The sequence below is a fragment of the Myxocyprinus asiaticus genome, chromosome 6, assembly GCF_019703515.2.
Source record: "Myxocyprinus asiaticus isolate MX2 ecotype Aquarium Trade chromosome 6, UBuf_Myxa_2, whole genome shotgun sequence".
NCBI classification, from domain to species: Eukaryota; Metazoa; Chordata; class Actinopteri; order Cypriniformes; family Catostomidae; genus Myxocyprinus; species Myxocyprinus asiaticus.
This window is the reverse complement of record NC_059349.1, coordinates 23,915,849-23,936,691: the sequence shown is the minus strand read 5'-3', so window position 1 is coordinate 23,936,691 and position 20,843 is coordinate 23,915,849. Positions and strand designations below refer to the sequence as shown.

At 39.0% G+C, this 20,843-nt stretch overlaps 1 protein-coding gene across 1 annotated transcript; it reads left to right on the top strand.

Moving 5' to 3' along the window:
- The first annotated feature begins 321 nt into the window (after positions 1-321).
- Positions 322-20,575, top strand: LOC127443206 (MAP kinase-interacting serine/threonine-protein kinase 2-like). The gene is made up of 14 exons (XM_051701804.1): positions 322-449; positions 957-1,101; positions 4,413-4,500; positions 4,740-4,841; positions 5,434-5,531; positions 11,028-11,107; positions 11,431-11,504; positions 11,587-11,691; positions 11,786-11,841; positions 12,056-12,151; positions 17,963-18,157; positions 18,268-18,432; positions 18,599-18,639; positions 18,798-20,575. Exons 2-14 carry the CDS (start codon positions 1,051-1,053, stop codon positions 19,078-19,080), a joined length of 1,434 nt encoding a protein of 477 aa, XP_051557764.1. The 5' UTR covers positions 322-449; positions 957-1,050; the 3' UTR covers positions 19,081-20,575.
- The last annotated feature ends 268 nt before the right edge of the window (positions 20,576-20,843 follow it).

Below are 20,843 nucleotides of genomic sequence, written 5' to 3'. Positions count from 1 at the left end.
TTTCCAAGTCCTAAGAGACTTTAGAGTTTTGATATTGTTTATCCGGATCCAGATTATGCCAATTAAATTAATGAAAAGAAACTGACTGAAAATGTTACCACGTTAATGTCTCAATTTCTCCAATGTCCAGCAGATGTAGCTGTAAACACTAAATTGAACTTGTACAGCGCATGTCCCGATTTGTTTCTGAATACATGACGTTAGAAACAGAATGCCCCTCCCCTGGCATTGAAATACCCAATAGCATTCTGATAGCATTTAATGACGAGTCTCAAAGCAACGGCTTTGATTGGATACTCAGTATGGAATGGGCGGAGTGTGGGATAATATGTTATATATTAGTTGAGCTCTCTAGATTAACTCTCAATGGACAAACGTGTAGTAGAAATATTTTAAACTGTGGGTTGGAGTAACGGAGTGAACGCTGGCGACTTACGGCTAATAACGGGGTAAGATAAAGCTTGATTGTTGTGGTACATTAAAAAAAAAAAACGAAAATGTCTGTTTATTTTAATATATGTTTGTGACGTCCCTTAGTTTTGTTTTTTATTTACTTTCTGTTGTGTTTTAATTTGTATTTGGACTGTTTGTGTCAAATGTCTGAACTTGTTGAATTGTATTTTTTTTTTAAGTCATTAATCAAAAATAAATAAATAAATGTGACGAAACGAATAAAAATAGACACTGATTGATTTGAAACTGAACAGCTTGTAAACTAAGAAGGCAAGAACCTTTGCCAATTGATAGGTTTCTCAATTATAATAGCAAGTTCATATTTGTTGAATTACATTTCTGAATCTGTTGACTCTTGAAATATGACAATTTATCATGTCTGTACATAAGCATGAAAATTGTGTGTTCTCTTGTGGGAGATAACAACCCAGACTATCTGTCTTCCTGGAAGTGCATGTGTTCAGGGCCCTACTAATGCTGTTTATGTTTCTCTGTGTGTGCAGGACCACATTGAGGTGATCAGTATTTGACTCAAATGAGCCACTGTACTGTAATTTAGGCACCAAGGCAAACTTCATTATTTGATCATTTGAAAACATGGTGCAAAACAAGACCACAGAAGTCACCGGGTTTCATCGCTCCTTCAAGGTTGGTCCTTGAACTCCCTTATGAACATCTTGTATTAAATTTTGTGGCAACTGTTTATTCTGAAATTACCAGTATCAGGGCTCCCTCTGTCATAGAAGAAACTGGAGTAGGCATAGACATTTTGGTAATGCTTTACAATAAATCTGTTTCTTATCATTAGTTAATGCATTAGGTATCATGAATTTATAATGAACAATATATTTTTTACAGCATTTATTAATATTTCTTTAATATTAATAACAAATACAATTGTTCATTGTTAGTTCATAGTGTATTAACTAATGTTAAGTAATACAACTTTTGAACAATTTTTAAAATGTCTTACTCTGAAATTAGCATTAACCAATTTTAAGCTAATGTTAACAAATGGAACCTTATTGCAAAGTGTTATTGAAATGTCTATAGTGAATATACATTTTTCTAGTTTTGCTGTGTGTATGTGTGTGTTCAAAAGTTTGCATACCCTGGCAGAAATTTTGGCATTGATTTTGAAAATATGACTGATCATGCAAAAAAAAAAAAAACTGTCTTTTTAAGGATAGTGATTATATGAAGCCATTTATTATCACATAGTTGTTTGGCTCCTTTTTAAATCATGATAACAGAAATCACCCAAATGGCCCTGATCAAAAGTTTACATACTCTTGAATGTTTGGCCTTGTTACAGACAAACAAGGTGACACACAGGTTTAAATGGCAAACAAAGTTTAATTTCCCACACCCGTGGCTTTTTAAATTGCAATTAGTGTCTGTGTATAAATAGTCAATGAGTGTGTTAGCTCTCACGTGGATGCACTGAGCAGGCTAGATACTGAGCCATGGGGAGCAGAAAAGAACTGTCAAAAGACCTGCATAACAAGGTAATGGAACTTTATAAAGATGGAAAAGGATATAAAAAGATATCCAAAGCCTTGAAAATGCCAGTCAGTACTGTTCAATCACTTATTAAGAAGTGGAAAATTTGGGGATCTTTTGATACCAAGCCAAGGTCAGGTAGACCAAGAAAGATTTCAGCCACAACTGCCAGAAGAATTGTTCAGGATACAAAGAAAAACCCACAGGTAACCTCAGGAGAAATACAGGCTGCTCTGGAAAAAGACTGTGGTTGTTTCAAGGAGCACAATACGACGATACTTGTTCAAAAATGAGCTGCATGGTCAAGTTGCCAGAAAGAAGCCTTTACTGCACCAATGCCACAAAAAAGCCCGGTTACTATATGCCCGACAACACCTTGATACACCTCACAGCTTCTGGAACACTGTAATTTGGAGTGACGAGACCAAAATAGAGCTTTATGGTCAGCGCTATGTTTGGAGAGGGGGTTAACAAGGCCTGTAGTGAAAAGAATACCATCCCTCTGTGAAGCATGGTGGTGGCACACTGATGTTTTGGGGGGTGTGAGCTCTAATGGCTTGGGGAATCTTGTGAAAATTGATGGCAAGATGAATGCAGCATGTTATCAGAAAATACTGGCAGACAATTTGCATTCTTCTGCACGAAAGCTGCGCATGGGACACTTTGGACTTTCCAGCACGACAATGACCCTAAGCACAAGGCCAAGTTGACCCTCCAGTGGTCACAGCAGAAAAAGGTGAAGGTTCTGGAGTGGCCATCACAGTCTCCTGACCTTAATATCATCGAGCCACTCTGGGGAGATCTCAAACGTGCGGTTCATGCAAGACGACCAAAGACTTTGCATGACCTGGAGGCATTTTGGCAAGATGAATGGGCAGCTATACCACCTGCAAGAATTTGGGGCCTCATAGACAACTATTACAAAAGACTGCATGCTGTCATTGATGCTAAAGGGGGCAATACACAGTATTAAGAACTAAGGGTATGCAGAATATTTCATATTTTTTCATTGTCATGATTTGTTTTATGATTGTGCCATTCCGTTATAACCTACAGTTGAATATGAATCCCATAAGAAATAAAGAAATGTGTTTTGCCTGCTCACTCATGTTTTCTTTAAAAATGGTACATATTACGAATTCTCCAAGGGTATGCAAACTTTTGAGAGTGTGTGCACGCGTGCGTGCGCATGCACTGGCGGCCAAAAGTTTGGAATAATGTACAGATTTTGCTCTTATGGGAAGAAATTGGTACTTTTATTCACCAAAGTGGCATTCAACTGATCACAATGCATAGTCAGGACATTAATAACGTGAGAAATTACTATTACAATATTTATTTATTTTTTAAATTAAAAATTCAGAACTTTAAGAGTTCTCATCAAAAAAATCCTCCACGTGCAGTAATGACAGCTTTGCAGATCCTTGGCATTCTAGCTGTCAATTTATTTGATACTCCAGTGACATTTCACCCCACGCTTCCTGTAGCACTTGCCATAGATGTGGCTGTCTTGTCGGGCACTTGTCACGCACCTTACAGTCTAGCTGATCCCACCAAAAGCTCAATGGGGTTAAGATCCATAACACTCTCTTCCAATTATCTGTCCAATGTCTGTTTCTTTTCCCCACTCTAACCTTTTCTTGTTTTTCTGTATAAAGTGTGTCTTTGCAGTTCTTCCCGTAAGGCCTGCACCCCTGAGTCTTCTCTTTACTGTTGTACATGAAACTGGTGTTGAGCGAGTAGAATTCAATGAAGCTGTCAGCTGAGGACATGTGAGGCATCTATTTCTCAAACTAGAGACTCTGATGTACTTATCCTCTTGTTTAGTTGTACATCTGGCCTTCCACATCTCTTTCGGTCCCTGTTAGAGCCAGTTGTCCTTTGTCTTTGAAGACTGTAGTGTACACCTTTGTATGAAATCTTCAGTTTTTTGGCAATTTCAAGCACTATTAAGCCTTCTTTCCTCAAAACAATGATTTACTGAGTTTCTAGAGAAAGCTGTTTCTTTTAAGCTTCATTTAATGAACCAAATGGCTTTCAACTGTGTCTGATATCATGGCAAGTTGGTGGTGGGTTTTTTTTTTTTTTTTTTTTTTAAGTACCAAATTAGCAATTTAGCATGATTACTCAAGGATAAGGTGAAGGAGTGATGGCTGCTGGAAATGGGGCCTGTCTAGATTTGATCAAATTACTTTTTTCAAATAGTGATGGTGCTGTTTTTTTTTTTACATCAGTAATGTCTTGACTACACTTTGTGATCAGTTGAATGCCACTTTGGGAAACTGAAGTACTAATTTCCTTCCGAAACAGCAAAATCTGTACATTATTCAAAACTTTTGGTCATGTGTGCGTGGTGTTTTTTTATTTATTTATTTATTTATTTATTTATTTTTTATTTTTTTTAAAAGATTGCATGCATTTGTGACACTGACAGAAATTTCTGGTCCATCATTCAGGGTCAAAACCCTTTCAAGACTGATGGATTCATGGAATCAGAATCCCATCTTGAATTGTCCTTTAAGTTGGACTGCTCCTCAAGACTTGGTATGGATCTTTTTGCCAACTGTTTCATATAGTAGATCAACTGTTATCAGTTTAAAGGTCTACATAGATGCAACCTCTTTTGAAGAGGATATCACTTATCTCTCATTCTGTGATAGGCAAAGTTCATAACAGATTGGAGCAATAGACTAATCACATATTGTTCATCTGACACATTTGGCACAAGCCATGACCAAGTTGTTTTTGTTTTTTTTTTAAAATCGGTCTTTCTCTTTTGTCAGACAAGCCATCCAGCCAGCCCATTGACATCCCTGATGTCAAGAAGAGAAACAAGAAGAAGAAAAGATGCAGAGCCACAGATAGTTTCTCTGGACGTTTTGAAGGCAAGTCCTATTTATTTGCCTTTCATTAAATGTCCAAAGAGCCTTGAGCCTTAAAGGTGCATTCCATAACTTTTGTCTTTGTGTCATCTTGGACTTACACTGACACCTAGCGACTTGGATGCAGCATAATTTAATATCAATAATTTTCAGTTTCTGATGCCTTCTGTAGAAATTAAGTATTCACAGTCAGCCATGATTAATCAGTGAAAGTGTCAAATAACAGTCGGGTACTGAGATTAAGCGAGTAGTATTTGGCGGGTCATGTGATTCTAACATGGCAGCCCCCATGTGTGGACCCTCCATGTAGAATCAAACAGCTTTTATAAGGTTACTGATATGACGAGCCTTCATTATAATATGAATGGTCATCGTTTCCTACATATTGCAAAATTACAGTTCATGTCTTTTTAAGAGTTAAACCTTTTTAATAAGAATTTTTTTTTAATTTATTTATTTATTTTATTTTTTTTTTAACTCAACCAATGGTGTTTAGGGTGGGACTTTACTGTGGAGGATTTCTCCATTTTAATCTCTATATTAAAGTGTCGGAAATATTCAAAGAATTACTTAAGGGTTCACTTTCTTTAAACAGATGTTTATAAACTTCAAGATGATGTTCTTGGAGAAGGGGCTTATGCTGTTGTACAGACCTGCATCAGTCTGATCACCAATAAAGAATATGCAGTTAAGGCAAGTATCCGCTCCCTCTCTAGCATACATGTTGAACCAGCGCATGCTGCAAAACAAACTAATCTCAGAGTTCACTGAGCTATGAAGCAATCATGGTGTTATCTATGTGCCTGTTAGACTCTAAGATACCAAAATACCCTCTTAGTGAGTGAATGCTGCAAATGTTGCATCTGAAACCTATATGTTCAGTTAAGAATTTGTTTGGGGGGATGCAGTTTCATATGGTTATATATTTAAGCTGTGAATATTTCTGATCAAATTTTATCACTTAGAAATTCAAAAATATTCACAGTTCAGTTCCAAAAATTTTATTTTATTATTATTTGACCAGGTAATATTCGGTCCATTTTATATTTAGTTTTTGCAAATTCGGCTCTAAAATTCGGTGGTTAAAAATTTGGTTAAATTCAACCTTAATTCACTGTTAATGAAATTAGTTTATTTTCAATTAGTGCAAATCAGTGTGCATTTGTTTCAAAGATATTTGTCATTAATATACTTCCATAGCCCTGTATGTAGTGTTACATAACATTTAAGATGGAGGTTTGTGCTGGGACAGATGGCTCTGTAACAATGTTTCAGCTTTCATTAGAAAATACCAGTCACTAGCTTTGATTGGTGGTTGTTTGATCTGTTATGTATTATGCTTTTTTCTTTTTTTTTTTTTTTTTTTCCTCTGGAACAATAGCCTCAGCTTTCCAGCTTCAGTACTGTGGGGGCTGTGCAACAAAAATAAATGAGCACAGTGCCAGCTCAGCAGAGAAACTTCATCTTTCCAGTTGTTGACATTTTGTAGCATGGCATATAATCTGTGAAAAAGCAGCGTGATCTCTCATTTTGCATCTGTTTGACCTCCGATAACGGGAAATGTGTGTATACCCATTTTCCACTGATATAAAAAGGAAACCGTGGGACGCTAATGAAGCATGCTCAGGATGTTTGTTGCATTACACATTTGCTTTGTAACTTTACAAAGGGAGCACAAAATTGAAAACCGCAAGTTATCCACATTGCTGACGTCATGCAATATTGTTCATTTTCAAGAGTTTTACAAGCCAGAGAATGTTTGAGTTTTTCTCCATTGTTTAATTTTGTAGTTAATTGCATACTTGGGGTGAAATGTATTGTCAGTGCTTAACCTTTTGTATAACTGGTGTAAATGGTAATCTACAGATTAAAGTGAATGGTCACTCCATTGATTACATGGAATGGTGCTCTAATTCAAAGATAAATGAATTTGGTTTGTGGCTAGGGACTGATGGCAGGGTTAAACCAGAATATATAGTGATTTTAGAGGGGCAACACAACTTGCAAACACTTGCCTATTAGAAAAATAAGATTCCATAGACAAGTTTTGTTAGATCCTTTTGTATTGTCCTAGTTAAATGGTGTATGCCCACACATGTAGAATTTGACACTGATCACACCCAGTTAACTAAACCAGAAACTGTGGCATTGTCTGCTCTTTTAAAGAGCATTTATTGATACTAAAGATGCACCCATGTACACCAATTGCTTTCATCTGCCGATTGTTTAAAAACAGCCGATGTTCAGGGCCAATTGTTTCCTGTCAATCAAAAGGGGCAGTACAATGCTTCAGACAGTTAGCCTAAAACCCTTGCTGTGTATGGAAGTTGGAATATCCATACTTCCCTACTATGTATTATGCCAATGGAGTAGTATGTCCAAAACCTTAGTATTCATAAAACCGTAAGTGAGAGATACCTTTATGACCTACCGTTTACAACGAGATTATGAAGTTCAGATTGACTCGACTCTTGACTACCTCATGAGGAGACGTCATGTTCAAAACTTCTTTTGCGGTTGTTATAACGTCATATATTTGGGTCATGGGACAACGTCCACGTTGCCTGAAGTATGTTGGGAATTGTGGCAGACATCTGCCTTTCCTACTAAGGAGGAAGTGGGAACTGAAGTGACAATCCAAAAGACTTTAATAAAACAAACATAAAACTGATTTTCAGCATAACCAAAACACACGTCGACTAGGGGTGTAACAGTTAATTTTTGTCACGGTTCGGTTTGTATCACTGTTTTAGGGTCATGGTTTCAGTATGGCTCGGTATTTGCAATGTACAGAGAAAAAATATATACATTACTGCCAAATCCAAAGTGAGAATACTCTATTTGGTAACAAACATTTCAACGGGTTTGCCTTTTAATAAAAATAATTTTTTTACAGTAGCTATAGTTTAACTATGTATTTGTAGTGAAAACTTAGTTACCACAAAATCAACATGGTTACTGTCCTGTTTACAATATAGTATAATCATGGTTACTATATGGAAACTACAGTATTACTGTTGTAAAACCATGGTTTTGATACAATTAACCATGATTTCTGCAAAGAAAACAATGTTGACAGCAGTCATGGTTACTACAATATTACTATAGTAAAACCATGGTTAATTTTCACTGGGTCTTTTAACTAAACCCTTCTAATTAACAAATCAACATTTTAATTTAATACCTGCACTATTACGCTACATGCATCGACATAAAATGCATTTCAAACTCCACTGTGCATATTCAATATTTGGAAGCTGTACATCACTAAAGGTGCTTTGCTATGGATACGAGAGATGTTGTGATGCGGCTCGAGTGTTTTAATCATACGTGGAAATCAAACCATCAGCGGAGTAGGGAAATACAGGTGCATCTCAATAAATTAGAATGTCGTGGAAAAGTTCATTTATTTCAGTAATTCAACTCAAATTGTGAAACTCGTATATTAAATAAATTCAATGCACACAGACTGAAGTAGTTTAAGTCTTTGGTTCTTTTAATTGTGATGATTTTGGCTCACATTTAACAAAAAAACCCACCAATTCACTATCTCAAAAAATTAGAATATGGTGACATGCCAATCAGCTAATCAACTCAAAACACCTGCAAAGGTTTCCTGAGCCTTCAAAATGGTCTCTCAGTTTGGTTCACTAGGCTACACAATCATGGGGAAGACTGCTGATCTGACGGTTGTCCAGAAGACAATCATTGACACCCTTCACAAGGAGGGTAAGCCACAAACATTCATTGCCAAAGAAGCTGGCTGTTCACAGAGTGCTGTATCCAAGCATGTTAACAAAGTTGAGTGGAAGGAAAAAGTGTGGAAGTAAAAGATGCACAACCAACCGAGAGAACCGCAGCCTTATGATTGTCCAGCAAAATCGATTCAAGAATTTGGGTGAACTTCACAAGGAATGGACTGAGGCCGGGGTCAAGGCATCAAGAGCTACCACACACAGACGTGTCAAGGAATTTGGCTACAGTTGTCGTATTCCTCTTTTTAAGCCACTCCTGAACCACAGACAACGTCAGAGGCGTCTTACCTGGGCTAAGGAGAAGAAGAACTGGACTGTTGCCCAGTGGTCCCAAGTCCTCTTTTCAGATGAGAGCAAGTTTTGTATTTCATTTGGAAACCAAGGTCCTAGAGTCTGGAGGAAGGGTGGAGAAGCTCATAACCCAAGTTGCTTGAAGTCCAGTGCTAAGTTTCCACAGTCTGTGATGATTTGGGGTGCAATGTCATCTGCTGGTGTTGGTCCATTGTGTTTTTTGGAAACCAAAGTCACTGCACCCATTTACCAAGAAATTTTGGAGCACTTCATGCTTCCTTCTGCTGACCAGCTTTTTAAAGATGCTGATTTCATTTTCCAGCAGGATTTGGCACCTGCCCACACTGCCAAAAGCACAAAGTTGGTTAAATGACCATGGTGTTGGTGTGCTTGACTGGCCAGCAAACTCACCAGACCTGAACCCCATAGAGAATCTATGGTGTATTGTCAAGAGGAAAATGAGAAACAAGAGACCAAAAAATGCAGATGAGCTGAAGGCCACTGTCAAAGAAACCTGGGCTTCCATACCACCTCAGCAGTGCCACAAACTGATCACCTCCATGCCACGCCGAATTGAGGCAGTAATTAAAGCAAAAGGAGCCCCTACCAAGTATTGAGTACATATACAGTAAATGAACATACTTTCCAGAAGGCCAACAATTCACTAAAAATGTTTTTTTTTATTGGTCATATGATGTATTCTAATTTTTTGAGATAGTGAATTGGTGGGTTTTTGTTAAATGTGAGCCAAAATCATCACAATTAAAAGAACCAAAGACTTAAACTACTTCAGTCTGTGTGCATTGAATTTATTTAATACATGAGTTTCACAATTTGAGTTGAATTACTAAAATAAATGAACTTTTCCACGACATTCTAATTTATTGAGATGCACCTGTATATCGTTTGCAATGAACACCCCAATTGTTTTAGTTATTGGTTTATGCCTGTCCGAATCAGCACTGAGTGCTTGCTTAAAAACGAAAGGGAGTGTGTGCAGTTTTGGCTCATCTTTCCCTGGTGATTTCGGCGTAAATGATCATATGTCGATGTATTACCAATATACGGTACTCGTGTTGAGTGACCGTCTGCAAACATTGCCTGTTTTGTAAATTGTTTTTTGACCGTTGTTGTAACTGACCGCAACAAGAAAATGTTTCCAGACAGGAGACCTGAATAATGCAGGGGGCTTCTCTATCAGTGGCTCGTTTTCTCCACTTGCCATTTTCAACTACACACAACCCTTGCAGAACAGTGATGTCATAAAGTTGACCCACATGAAACGCAGGCGGAGCATATCCATTCAGGCGCATTAGCGGAGGTTGGAACTGTGCATGTCTATTTGACGCTTTATTTTCACAGTCTTTTGCTCCAGATGCGTCAAACTTGAGGTGATGCCAATGTTTCTCAAATCGTGGGTGGCAAGAGAGTTAAGAATGTTAATGTGCTTTTTGTTTTTGTTTGTGTTTTGTTTACAACTGAGACAGTTACCCTGAGACATGGAAGACCTGTAGAGACCCATTTAAATTTTATTTTTAACTTGTGTAATTATCTGTGGTAGCAAAGCAGAACCACCAAACTATCGGTATTAGCAGATGTTGTTCTAAATAATCTGATATCGTATCGGCACAAATTTTGCATTGTTGTATCTCTAATTGATGCTCAACCTTTAGTGGGTGGGAAAGACCGCTATTTTGACAAACAGCACATGTGACCTGGGTGCTCTGTATCTTGTCTGTATGATGTGAAACCTGGTTGTTATGTGTCTAGTCCTCTGGCTTGCAAAAGCCTCTTGGCCATGTGGTAACCTGCTGAATCAGTGGTCTAAGCTGTTCTTTTGTGGGGGTGAGTAGTGGTGTATCGTGTGCACCAATCTCCCAGACACATTGTGAGTGGGAGATCCACAAAGACCCCACCTTTAGGGACACACAAATCTGTCAACTCGAGCTGAATACTGCAGTGACGTGGACATGTCAGAGATTTGCCACTCAGGTTTTCAAAATCAAATGTGTGCTTAAAGATCTCTCTCTAGCTATCAAAAGGGCAAGTCAAAACAAACATGTGTTCTGTCCTTGAAATTGGAGAGCTTTGTCCTTCCTTGGGTTTGTGTTCTAGGTTAAGACAATATTTCAATTATACACAGATCATTGAGAAGAGGCCGGGGCACAGTCGGAGCCGTGTCTTCAGGGAGGTGGAAATGCTCTACCAGTGCCAGGGTCACAGGTACAAATAGTCAGATGGGACACTACACTACATCATGATGCAATCAAATGCATTAAGATAATGTTTACTGTAAAAAATTAAGATACTTGAGGGCTCCTTGGATGCCACACTGGTGGAACCCTGTGGAGAACGTCTTGGCACCCTTTTAAGGAGTGGGTATCCTGAAAGAAGCCTAGAGTTCTTGCAGGAACAAAGAGTAAGTTTCTCAACTGAAAAGACTGCCTGGAGGCTCTTCAGAGGGTTCCAAATGTGTTGCAACCCCAAAGGGTTCCTTGATCATCTTTAAGATTGTTACCTAATATTAAGACCTCTCTTCACTACAGAAACATTTTGGAACTGGTGGAATACTTTGAGGAAGAGGACAAATTTTATTTGGTCTTTGAGAAACTGAGAGGCGGTAATTTGACACTACTTATGTTTTAAGTGTTTGTAAATCTACAAAAGTTACTTTATGCATTTTTTTTTTTTTTTTCCCTCAGGTTCTATCCTGACTCACATACACAGAAGGCAACACTTTAATGAGCAGGAGGCCAGCATAGTGGTGCAGGACATCGCCAGTGCTCTGGACTTCCTACACAACAAAGGTTGGGACTTTCTGTGTTGATGCAAACCAATGTCTTCATGCACTAGATATGACCAACACCGACTGTCTAATATAATCTCTCCTACTTATTACAGGGATGGCACATCGAGACCTTAAGCCAGAGAACATCCTCTGTGAACACAGTGACAGGGTGAGTCTCTCTCTGCACTTGAGGAGACATGAGACAACTGAGGAAGAACATACATGCACTGCATTTTTGACAAGTCTATTGGGTACAGTAACACTGTGCTTTTTTTTTTTTTTTTCCCTGTTCAACAGACATGAATTTGCTCTTATCTGTCTAGGGTTACTCAATGCCTGCATGTAACTTTCACAATGATGTTTAGGGTTTTTCTTTTCTATAGATTTCTCCAGTGAAAATCTGTGATTTTGACCTGGGTAGTGGGATCAAGTTGAACAGCGACAGCTCTCCCATTTCCACACCTGAACTCTTGACTCCGGTGAGTCTGACACAGCAAGATATTGTGGATGGTCTGGATATTAATGCTCCCTTTTTATTATAGTTTAAGTCTATTGTGAAACACTGTTCACATCATTACTTGCATAATCTGATGGATTTCCAAGTGAAAAGGGGAATTCGACAAGAAGAAAATTTAAGCAGGACTTGACTTTTATCCATCAGGAGATTTATTGGATTGTGTGAAATGGTCTCTATTGGACACATAGTTGGAGGGGAGGGGTTTAAAAAGAGGATTTGGTGACGTCTGTAGAAAAATCATTTCAGAGGCAGAGCAGTTAATTTGATGAAAGCTTGTGAAGACTAACATTTTATTTTTATTTGAAATACCATGTACCAATGAATCATGCACATTAAGACAAGGAGCATGCATTAATGTAAATGGGGTCAATAGTTATTTCATGTTGACTTAAACATGAAGAAACCAGGTTTAGGTTTAGTATTTGAGAACTGCATCCAGTTATTTATTTCCAGGACGTCCAAAGAGTATCTAAATTATCCTCAATGTATACCAAGACAATGTGACCTGTTTTTGTCACCTACAGCACTTGGTCTTACATAAACGTCACACTATTAAAACAGGAGTGGCTTGTTTTAGTGGAGTTTTTATTACCACTTTGCTGAACTGTTGTCCTGGAATTCAGAGCAAAACAAGATCAATAGTGATAAAGGTGATCTGAGAGTTACAGCAACACCAAATAAACTTGATGATCAGGACAAACTGTACAGTGGGTTGAAAGGGGAGTGGTTTAAACTTTGCTGTTTGTCAGTACTTTGAGGGGTACAGGCAAAGTTCTTTTAATGTGAATTCTCTTTAGTACAAAGAACAAACAAAATTTCTCAAGTGGATCTTTTCACCCTTGCCTCCCTCATTTTGTCTTGCTCTGCTAACTACACCCTGGGTTTCAGACACCGTTGAAGCACTCATACAGGGTTACTAGAGGCTTGTGGTTTTGTATATTCTTCCTCTTATGTAATTGCTACAGTCTTTTCCATTTGATCAAACTGCTGCAAGATATTTATTGGCCAGGTGGGCCAGAATTTGCATGGTCAAATCTATGATCAAATCAAAATGGTATTTGAAAAGATTAGGTCACTGCATCATTTCATTAGAGTACAGACTCATGACCGCTCTTGATGAGAGAATTCTGCATGGAATTTCACCTTTGTATCCCACAACTTGAAATGTTGATTTTTTTTTTTCCCTCAGTGGCATACTAGGTTAAATACCCTGTGGTAGATTTCCCCTATTTGATTTCCCGCATTTCTTTAATAGCTATGTTTACCATTCCTGTCAGTAAAACCAAAGGAAAGTCCCTGCTTTGCCAGAGCTAAAGTCATCTCTTGCTGTAACATTTCCTTCCTAAACTACAGTATCTGACAATATGCAGTTAAAGGAATAGTTCGCCCAAAACCCTGATGCCATCCCGGATGTGTATGACTTTCTTTATTCAGCAGAGCACAAATGAAGATTTTTAGAAGCAGATAGAGCTCTGTCAGGTCTGTATAATAGAAGTACACTGGTGCTAGCACTTTCACGGTCCAAGTCATATTTGGGCAACAAAGTAATCCACATGACTTCAGTCGATCAGTGAATGTCTTCTGAAGCACAACGATACGTTTGTGTAAAATATAAATCAATAAAAATATTAAATTTTAAAGCGCTTCCTGCCAGCAGCTGACGCGAAGCGTAACGTCAGCGAGTTCACTCTAATTCAGAAGCAGCGCTTATTTACAATAGAAGAACGAACATCATGCAAGAGTTCGGCTATTTCAAACTGCATCCGAGCCCTGGATTGAAGCGCCGATTTAAAGTTACAAACGTTTTAATTATTGACTTGTTTCTTACCTATCGATTCGCTTCAGAAGACATTCCATTGATTGACTGGAGTCATGTATTACTTTATTGCTGCGTAAATGACTTTTTGACCGTCAAAGTGCTGGCACCCGTGTACTTCCATTTTATAAGGACCTGACAGAGCGCTGTCTTCTAAAAATCTTAATTTGTGTTCTGCTGAAGACAGTCATACACATCTGGGGTGGCATCAGGGTAAGTATATAATGAGAATTTTCATTTTTGGGTGAACTATTCCTTTTAAGAGAATTACGCCACACCATTGCTAATTTAAAGTGGTTAAAGTCACAAATGTTTACCCTGTTCTAAATTATGAAATTTAATGTGGTCTATATTTGTGTACATTTAAAACTCTTTTGTAAAGGGCAAATCCTTTGCAAATGCTAACCCTGTAGCCTACATGTTGTCTGTAAACACTTTTAAATAACAGAAGTTGGGTTGGGGCTGGTCATAAGCGACAGGGACAGCTTTGTGTGACGCTCCTAAGGTTCCTCCTGTACGCAGGGGTGTTATGTAAGAGCCCAGTCATGCTGAAAAAAGCCAGTTTGACAAAGACAATTGGGGATCATTGCTGCTCTCTGGGTTTGTGTCACAGTACAATCCAGTTTCTGTAGCATTCTGACATGGGAGACTTGTCTATTTTATGGAGGACTAAAGGATCTTTTGTTAGATTTCATGGGTTAGCAGATGGGTCTCTGTTTACAAAAGCATTGCGTCAGTAGAGCTACTGGCCATACCTCTTACAGTAGTGCTACACCATCACGTTTTACCATGGCACATTTTTTTGGCCGTTTATTACGGTTCCTTGAAAAGGATGCCCCTGACACATGCCAAACTCCGATGGTTTAGAGGATCGCTTAGTTTGCTTGCGAGGTTACCTTCTTGGCTGGCGCTCTATCAGGGTCGGAGGAATGGCAGTCCAGGCTGAATTTTGGGATGTTATTTGAGGACACACACTGTTTCCTCCCCCTCGGACTGCACTGTACATCTGCACAATGTATCCAGTCTCCTCCCTTTGAAAATGTGTCATGACTCGTACAGTAGTTGTGTAACATGTAACAAACAACCGGACTGCTGCTAAGTTGCACTGCCATTAAAAATAAATGTCTGCTTGTGGCCAGTGCCCTGTTAAACTGCTAACCACCTCAGTTCCCTCCCAGAGGGTGTCTCCCCCCCCCGTTACATTTAAGTATTAATGCACCATTCATGGTGGATGTTCGTATGAATGCGTTATAACACCCGGGCAGTGTTGGGGCATGTTTATCTCCTGCCAGTTCAGAGCGGCTTAAATCCTTTTTTCTAAGCAGCAACCTTTTGGCCTAGTTTCCACATGACGCAGTGTAGACCACAGCAGCAGCCCGTGGGCCCTGCTGGAATGGTTGTCTGCTGACACGTCCAGGTCTGAATAGGATCAGGCCACCCCAGCTTAACTGGGAACAATGAACATGATAATGCCTCCGCATATGAAAACAAACAGGAGAGGCCAGGCAAAAGGAGTGGAGGTTGGGTGCACTACAGTTCTGATAAATGTTGCAGCTTTGGGTTGCTTGAACCATCCTCTTGGAATTGTGAATGTGCAGTATACATAAAGTGAAACAAGAACTTGGGGCTGAATTTTTCCCCTCTTCATCCACCACTAGTCTCCTTGTGGCATTTGAAAACCACATGGGAGATTTGAGCCTGGGTGTACTTTACCTTGTGGGTCCATCAGTCGTATGTAGTCTCAACCTCAGACAACAATCCCACAGACTGACCATCTTACACTTATTGCGCACAAATCTGGAAAGTACTTTCTCTCGGTGCGCCTGGAAATGAAAGGGCTGTTTCACCATCGTGCTGAACTGTTCTGAGCACGGTGAGTAATAGTTTCAGGAGCATTTCTACTTGAGCACGGTTCAGTACAGTGCGATTTACCAAATCCTTAGCACAGTTAGCTAACTGTACTTTTGTACAGAGAACTGTACTGGTGGCCCGCCTGTAGTAGCGTGGCAACTCTCGAGTGGTCAATTGCTCAGTCAGTCCATTCTAATCCTGATTTCATAGCAGTACAGTAGTAAAAGAAACCGAAACCGTGCCAATGACCCTGGATCAGTACAGGACAGCACTGTTCCGCAACAAGAACCGTTCAGCCCGATGGTGGAAAACAGTAGTATCAAACACATTGTTGGCCTACTGTTGCACTGCACTTGGGCAAATTAACAAACAATTGGGCTGGCACATCATAATGTTGAACGAGTGCTTAAATCCATTTGCTGAATGTGACCAAGCATAAACGTAACTTTTAGCCTACCTAGTAATTACAAATGTAAAACTACATTTAAATCTGGCGTTTTTATGAAACGGGCTATAATTTATTATCCTATCTCTGCAAATTCCGTGGGATGGTGCTTAAGGTTCTAAGTGTTTTCCGCCTGAGCCAATACTTTTTTGCGACAAACTTTACAGACTGGGCAAAAGGGATGGGCGATGCCACTTATTTTCTTTTCGATCCGATATCTGTAATTTCAAGTCCAGTATTGTCGATACTGTTTTTTTTTTTTTTTTTTTTTTTTTTTTTTTAAAATGGGTAATTCAAAATATAATTTAATCATTCATCATTATTTTATTTTACATTTGTCAGTCTAAACAGAAGATTATTAGACTTGTTTTGTTTACCCTTACAAAAATTAACCATGGTTTCACTACAGTAACTAGTTTAACCATAGTATTTAGTTAAAACAGTTACCACACATTTAACCATGGTTACTACAATATTACTTTTGTAAAACCATGGTTAACTTTTTTTTAATTACTTAAGAACAATTACACACCATTATAAGAAACAATGTCACCATTAGATTTGTTATTTTAGTGTGAATTTACTCAGCTGTTTCTGATTTTTCTATCATTACCTCTACGAGGAACTGATCCCTCTTCTTTGAACGAGCGTTGTGACTGCGCAAGCACTTGTCTGCTTGTCTTTCAGCATGCATGTTAAGATGAGCAGTAGTTCTCATCCTGCACAAGTACTTGCTAATATAGCCTAATCCTTTTTCACTTTGTAGCTTATAATTGTTCAATAATTGATCGATTATCGATATTTTTGATACATCAGTATTGATACTTTTAGGATCGATCTGCCCATCCCTGCTGGGTAACCAACACTGATGGTGCCTCATGGGTCTTTAACATACCCAAAGTAATCCCAGACAGCAGACTTCAACCGCTTTGGTGACTTATATAAAGGTTCAGGCTCGGACATATCTGTATGATGCCCTCGTGCTGTGCTCATGTTGCGCTGCGCTCGTGACACCTGCATGTCACCTTTTAAAATTGATTGACAGTCGAATGTAACATGAGAGCGCAAATTAAAGACTTATTTTATTGCCACGTTTATATGATGCTGTGTAAATGTCGCTGATTCTGTCTTAAACTGATTTGGATTTTAGAGAAGTTCTGAAAATGTCTTTTATATTTATGCAATACCGTCAATGTGAAGATTTCAACAATGATAACTGTCTGTTTTAAAACCAAGGTATATTGTGAAACCTTAAAACCATTACATCCCTAGTGGAAGAGCTCCTAAAGTCATGTTTACAAGGTAGCGAATTGTTACAATAAGGAAGAACTAGTACATTTTCCAGGTTTGTATAATCAAATCTTTAGTCAATTGTGGCACTTTGCAAGTTGAGTGGATATCCACGAGCAAGACGGTAAATTCTGTCTGAATTATGTCAGTCTATAGAAAAAGTCTGCATTTATTACATTTTATATTGTCTGTCTGACCGACTCTGATCAGAATTTCTGACAGTCTCTAAGTGGGTGGTTCTTGGCCAGAAAGATGCAATGGGGACCAGACCTTATGCCATTTACTCAAAGGTCTGGCTATGCATTAGGATAAGGCCTTTCTGTCAGAGAAGGTTTACCTTATGTTTTTTTTTTTTTTTTTTTTTTTTACAGTGTGGTTCCGCTGAATACATGGCCCCTGAGGTGGTGGAGGCCTTTAATGAAGAAGCTAGCATTTATGACAAGCGCTGTGACTTGTGGAGCCTTGGTGTCATCCTTTACATCATGCTGAGTGGATACCCACCCTTTGTGGGTCACTGTGGAACAGACTGTGGTTGGGATTGGGGAGAGCCCTGCCAAGCCTGCCAGGTAAATGCACACTTGCACAAGATAAGCATTTAGCTCATTGGTAAAGCTGTCAGCACCGCAAACATTGAAAACAGTATGTTTTATATCACTTATTAAAAATGTGTCCACAGAGCATGCTGTTTGAGAGTATTCAGGAAGGGAAGTATGAGTTTCCTGAGAAGGACTGGGCACATATCTCCCCTGCAGCCAAAGACCTTATCTCCAAGCTGTTGGTGCGGGATGCCAAAGACCGCCTAAGTGCAGCCCAAGTGCTGTGGCACCCATGGGTCAAGGGGGTAAGTCGATTCCCTTCCCTCTGTTGGACATTGTAGACATGGTAATATACTGTAGTTTGCAACTTACCATTTCCAATGCACCTTCGCTAATGTGTAAATATGTGGGAAAACAAATCATGTAAACGTGGACTAGTGACTGATTTATCTTCTGTTCTCTTTTCCTTAGTGTGCACCCAACACTGTATCCGCATCCATTCTACATCAGAGGTAGGTAAACTCTCAACTAGTGTCAAATATTTGAATCTCATTATTCATTGGACAGTCAACAGCAATAGTTCTTACTGGAAACTTGAATCTAAAAAGCTGTGTTTGGTTCATATACTTGTGCCTTTCTGACCTTCAATGTCCTTTTGTCCTGTCTCCAGGGGTGGTCGTGCTCAGGACCTGACATTCTTCGCAGGACAGGCCGTAGCCATGAACCGGCAGCTGACTGAGAGGGAGGAGAGTGAGGAGCAGCAGCAGCTCAAGCAGGAGCTCTCCTCCCCTCTTCTCTCCAGCAGCTCCTGCTCCATGCTGCTGTCCCCTACCTCCAGGTCCAAGCTGGCCTGCCGCAGGAAGACTGCAGGAAGTCGGCGCACAGGGCCGGTGTGTGCGGCTGAACTCCGCCAGCTCCTCGCCCCTCTTGTTATTGTGGGTGATTGTGCCTAAACTTTACCATGTTTTTCAATTTCCTCCAACCCCCAGATGACCTCTGTTAGAATCGTCAACTAGACTAGTGCATTAACCTCCAACATTTCTTCAATTAATTTGTGGATCATAAGCTGTTGTGGGAGCAATGTTTGTAGCACTTAAAGCACAAAAACCTCGAAGTTCTCATGCAAATGTTGTTTAGATTGTTTGTTATGCCTGTGGGTCTCCGGACTCTATTGATATAACAAAACGTTTAACCCCCCGAGAACCAAAAGACTCCATGTTAAGCTGCTTTCATTCATCTAAAGCTGGGTTCCACTCAAGCCATTTAATATTTTTTCTAAGCATCAGGAAAAAAAAACACTTATGCAATCTGAGAATTATTTCTCCTTCAGTCACTTAGAAAGTGATATTGATGACTGACTGACTAACTTACCTAAAACTGTTGCTGAGACTTAAAACAGAGGCAACCCAACTGATGTATTATTCGAGTTATACAGGGCTGAAATATCTGCCATTTTGTGTGTGGTTTATTTTTGTCCTGAATTCAGACCTCATTTACCAATCTCGCCTTAACTCCACTGTGTGTTCCTGTAAGAACACTTGTTTTCTGCCAAGAAAATCTCAGCAGTGTTTTAGCTGTGTTTTTGGCAGGAACCCCAGTATCTCTCAGAATAAGGAACCAAAGCAGTTTTTTTGTGGATTAGGGTGCAAAATACTCTTGTCACATTATTGGAGTTGCAGTTTTGTATTCAATTTTGTCCTTGCACTGGAGGGTTAAGTCTTTATAAGAGAGAATTGAGCAGGGCAGCGCAACTTCTGGACAATGCCTCTCAGGAAAACCGGAATTGGTTGCATAATCATATTTCCTCCCCCTTTTACATTTCGTCTCATACCATGTAGAGGTTAAGGAACTGACAGAGGTAAATTTTCTGGACTCAACAACTGAGGGGGGGGGGAATTCAACTTTCACCATTTATTCAGTTAGTCATTGAACATTTCTTGAACACACAAATAACTTGTGTGCTCTTGTCAATGACTTCATTTACTGATTGAATAAAGGTGATTTTATTGCATGAAGAGACCCTTAAGTCCTCCTGTTAGCCTCTTATTTTTTGTGATTTTTGGACTTTCTCCTGAGGAAAAAGGTCAAATGTAAAGAGACTTTAAATCTTGAAGCTCAAATACACAGGCAACCTCCAGACACACTGATGTGCCATGCTGCCATATCTTGAACCCCCGTATCGTCTTTTTTTTATTTTTTTTAAACACTCCTTTTAATTTTTGGTCCTCAGAGTGCAGATACATTGACCAAGGGCTTAGTTTATCCTAAAATGTTATTTTGTTTCTTTTTGTTCCATAAACTTTATTTTTGTGACATCTAGACAAAACTTTGGTTTTCTGAGTGGGCTGATTAATCCAGTTTCGCAAGCAAATATGCAGATCAACCATCAACAAAACCAAGTGCAGAACCTATCAAGGCCTGTCATTCCTGCAGGATTTTATTTATTTTTTTTAAATAAATTCATGTTTGTCATTTTGTCTTACAGTAAGACTTTCTTGTGACTTTTTTTTTAATTACCTTTGGGAAAAGGCCAATTTAGAATTGTCTTTTTGAGAGACCCTTTTTATTTGTCTTTCTGCACTGTATTTTTATAGAATGTTCTGAACCCCCTCATACTACATGAAAAGACTTGATCTACACTTTTTAGGGACCAGTGGTGTAGTTTTAGTGTCTGTCTTGTATGTTCATGTGGTTGTACCATTTTTATTTTTACTTG

Coding starts and splice junctions, on each gene's coding strand:
- LOC127443206 (XM_051701804.1), top strand. CDS start 1,051: ATGGTGCAAAACAAGACCACAGAAGTCACCGGGTTTCATCGCTCCTTC. Junction 5,532..11,027: donor ATAAAGAATATGCAGTTAAG/GCAAGTATCCGC, acceptor AATTATACACAG/ATCATTGAGAAGAGGCCGGG. Junction 18,158..18,267: donor AGCCCTGCCAAGCCTGCCAG/GTAAATGCACAC, acceptor ATGTGTCCACAG/AGCATGCTGTTTGAGAGTAT.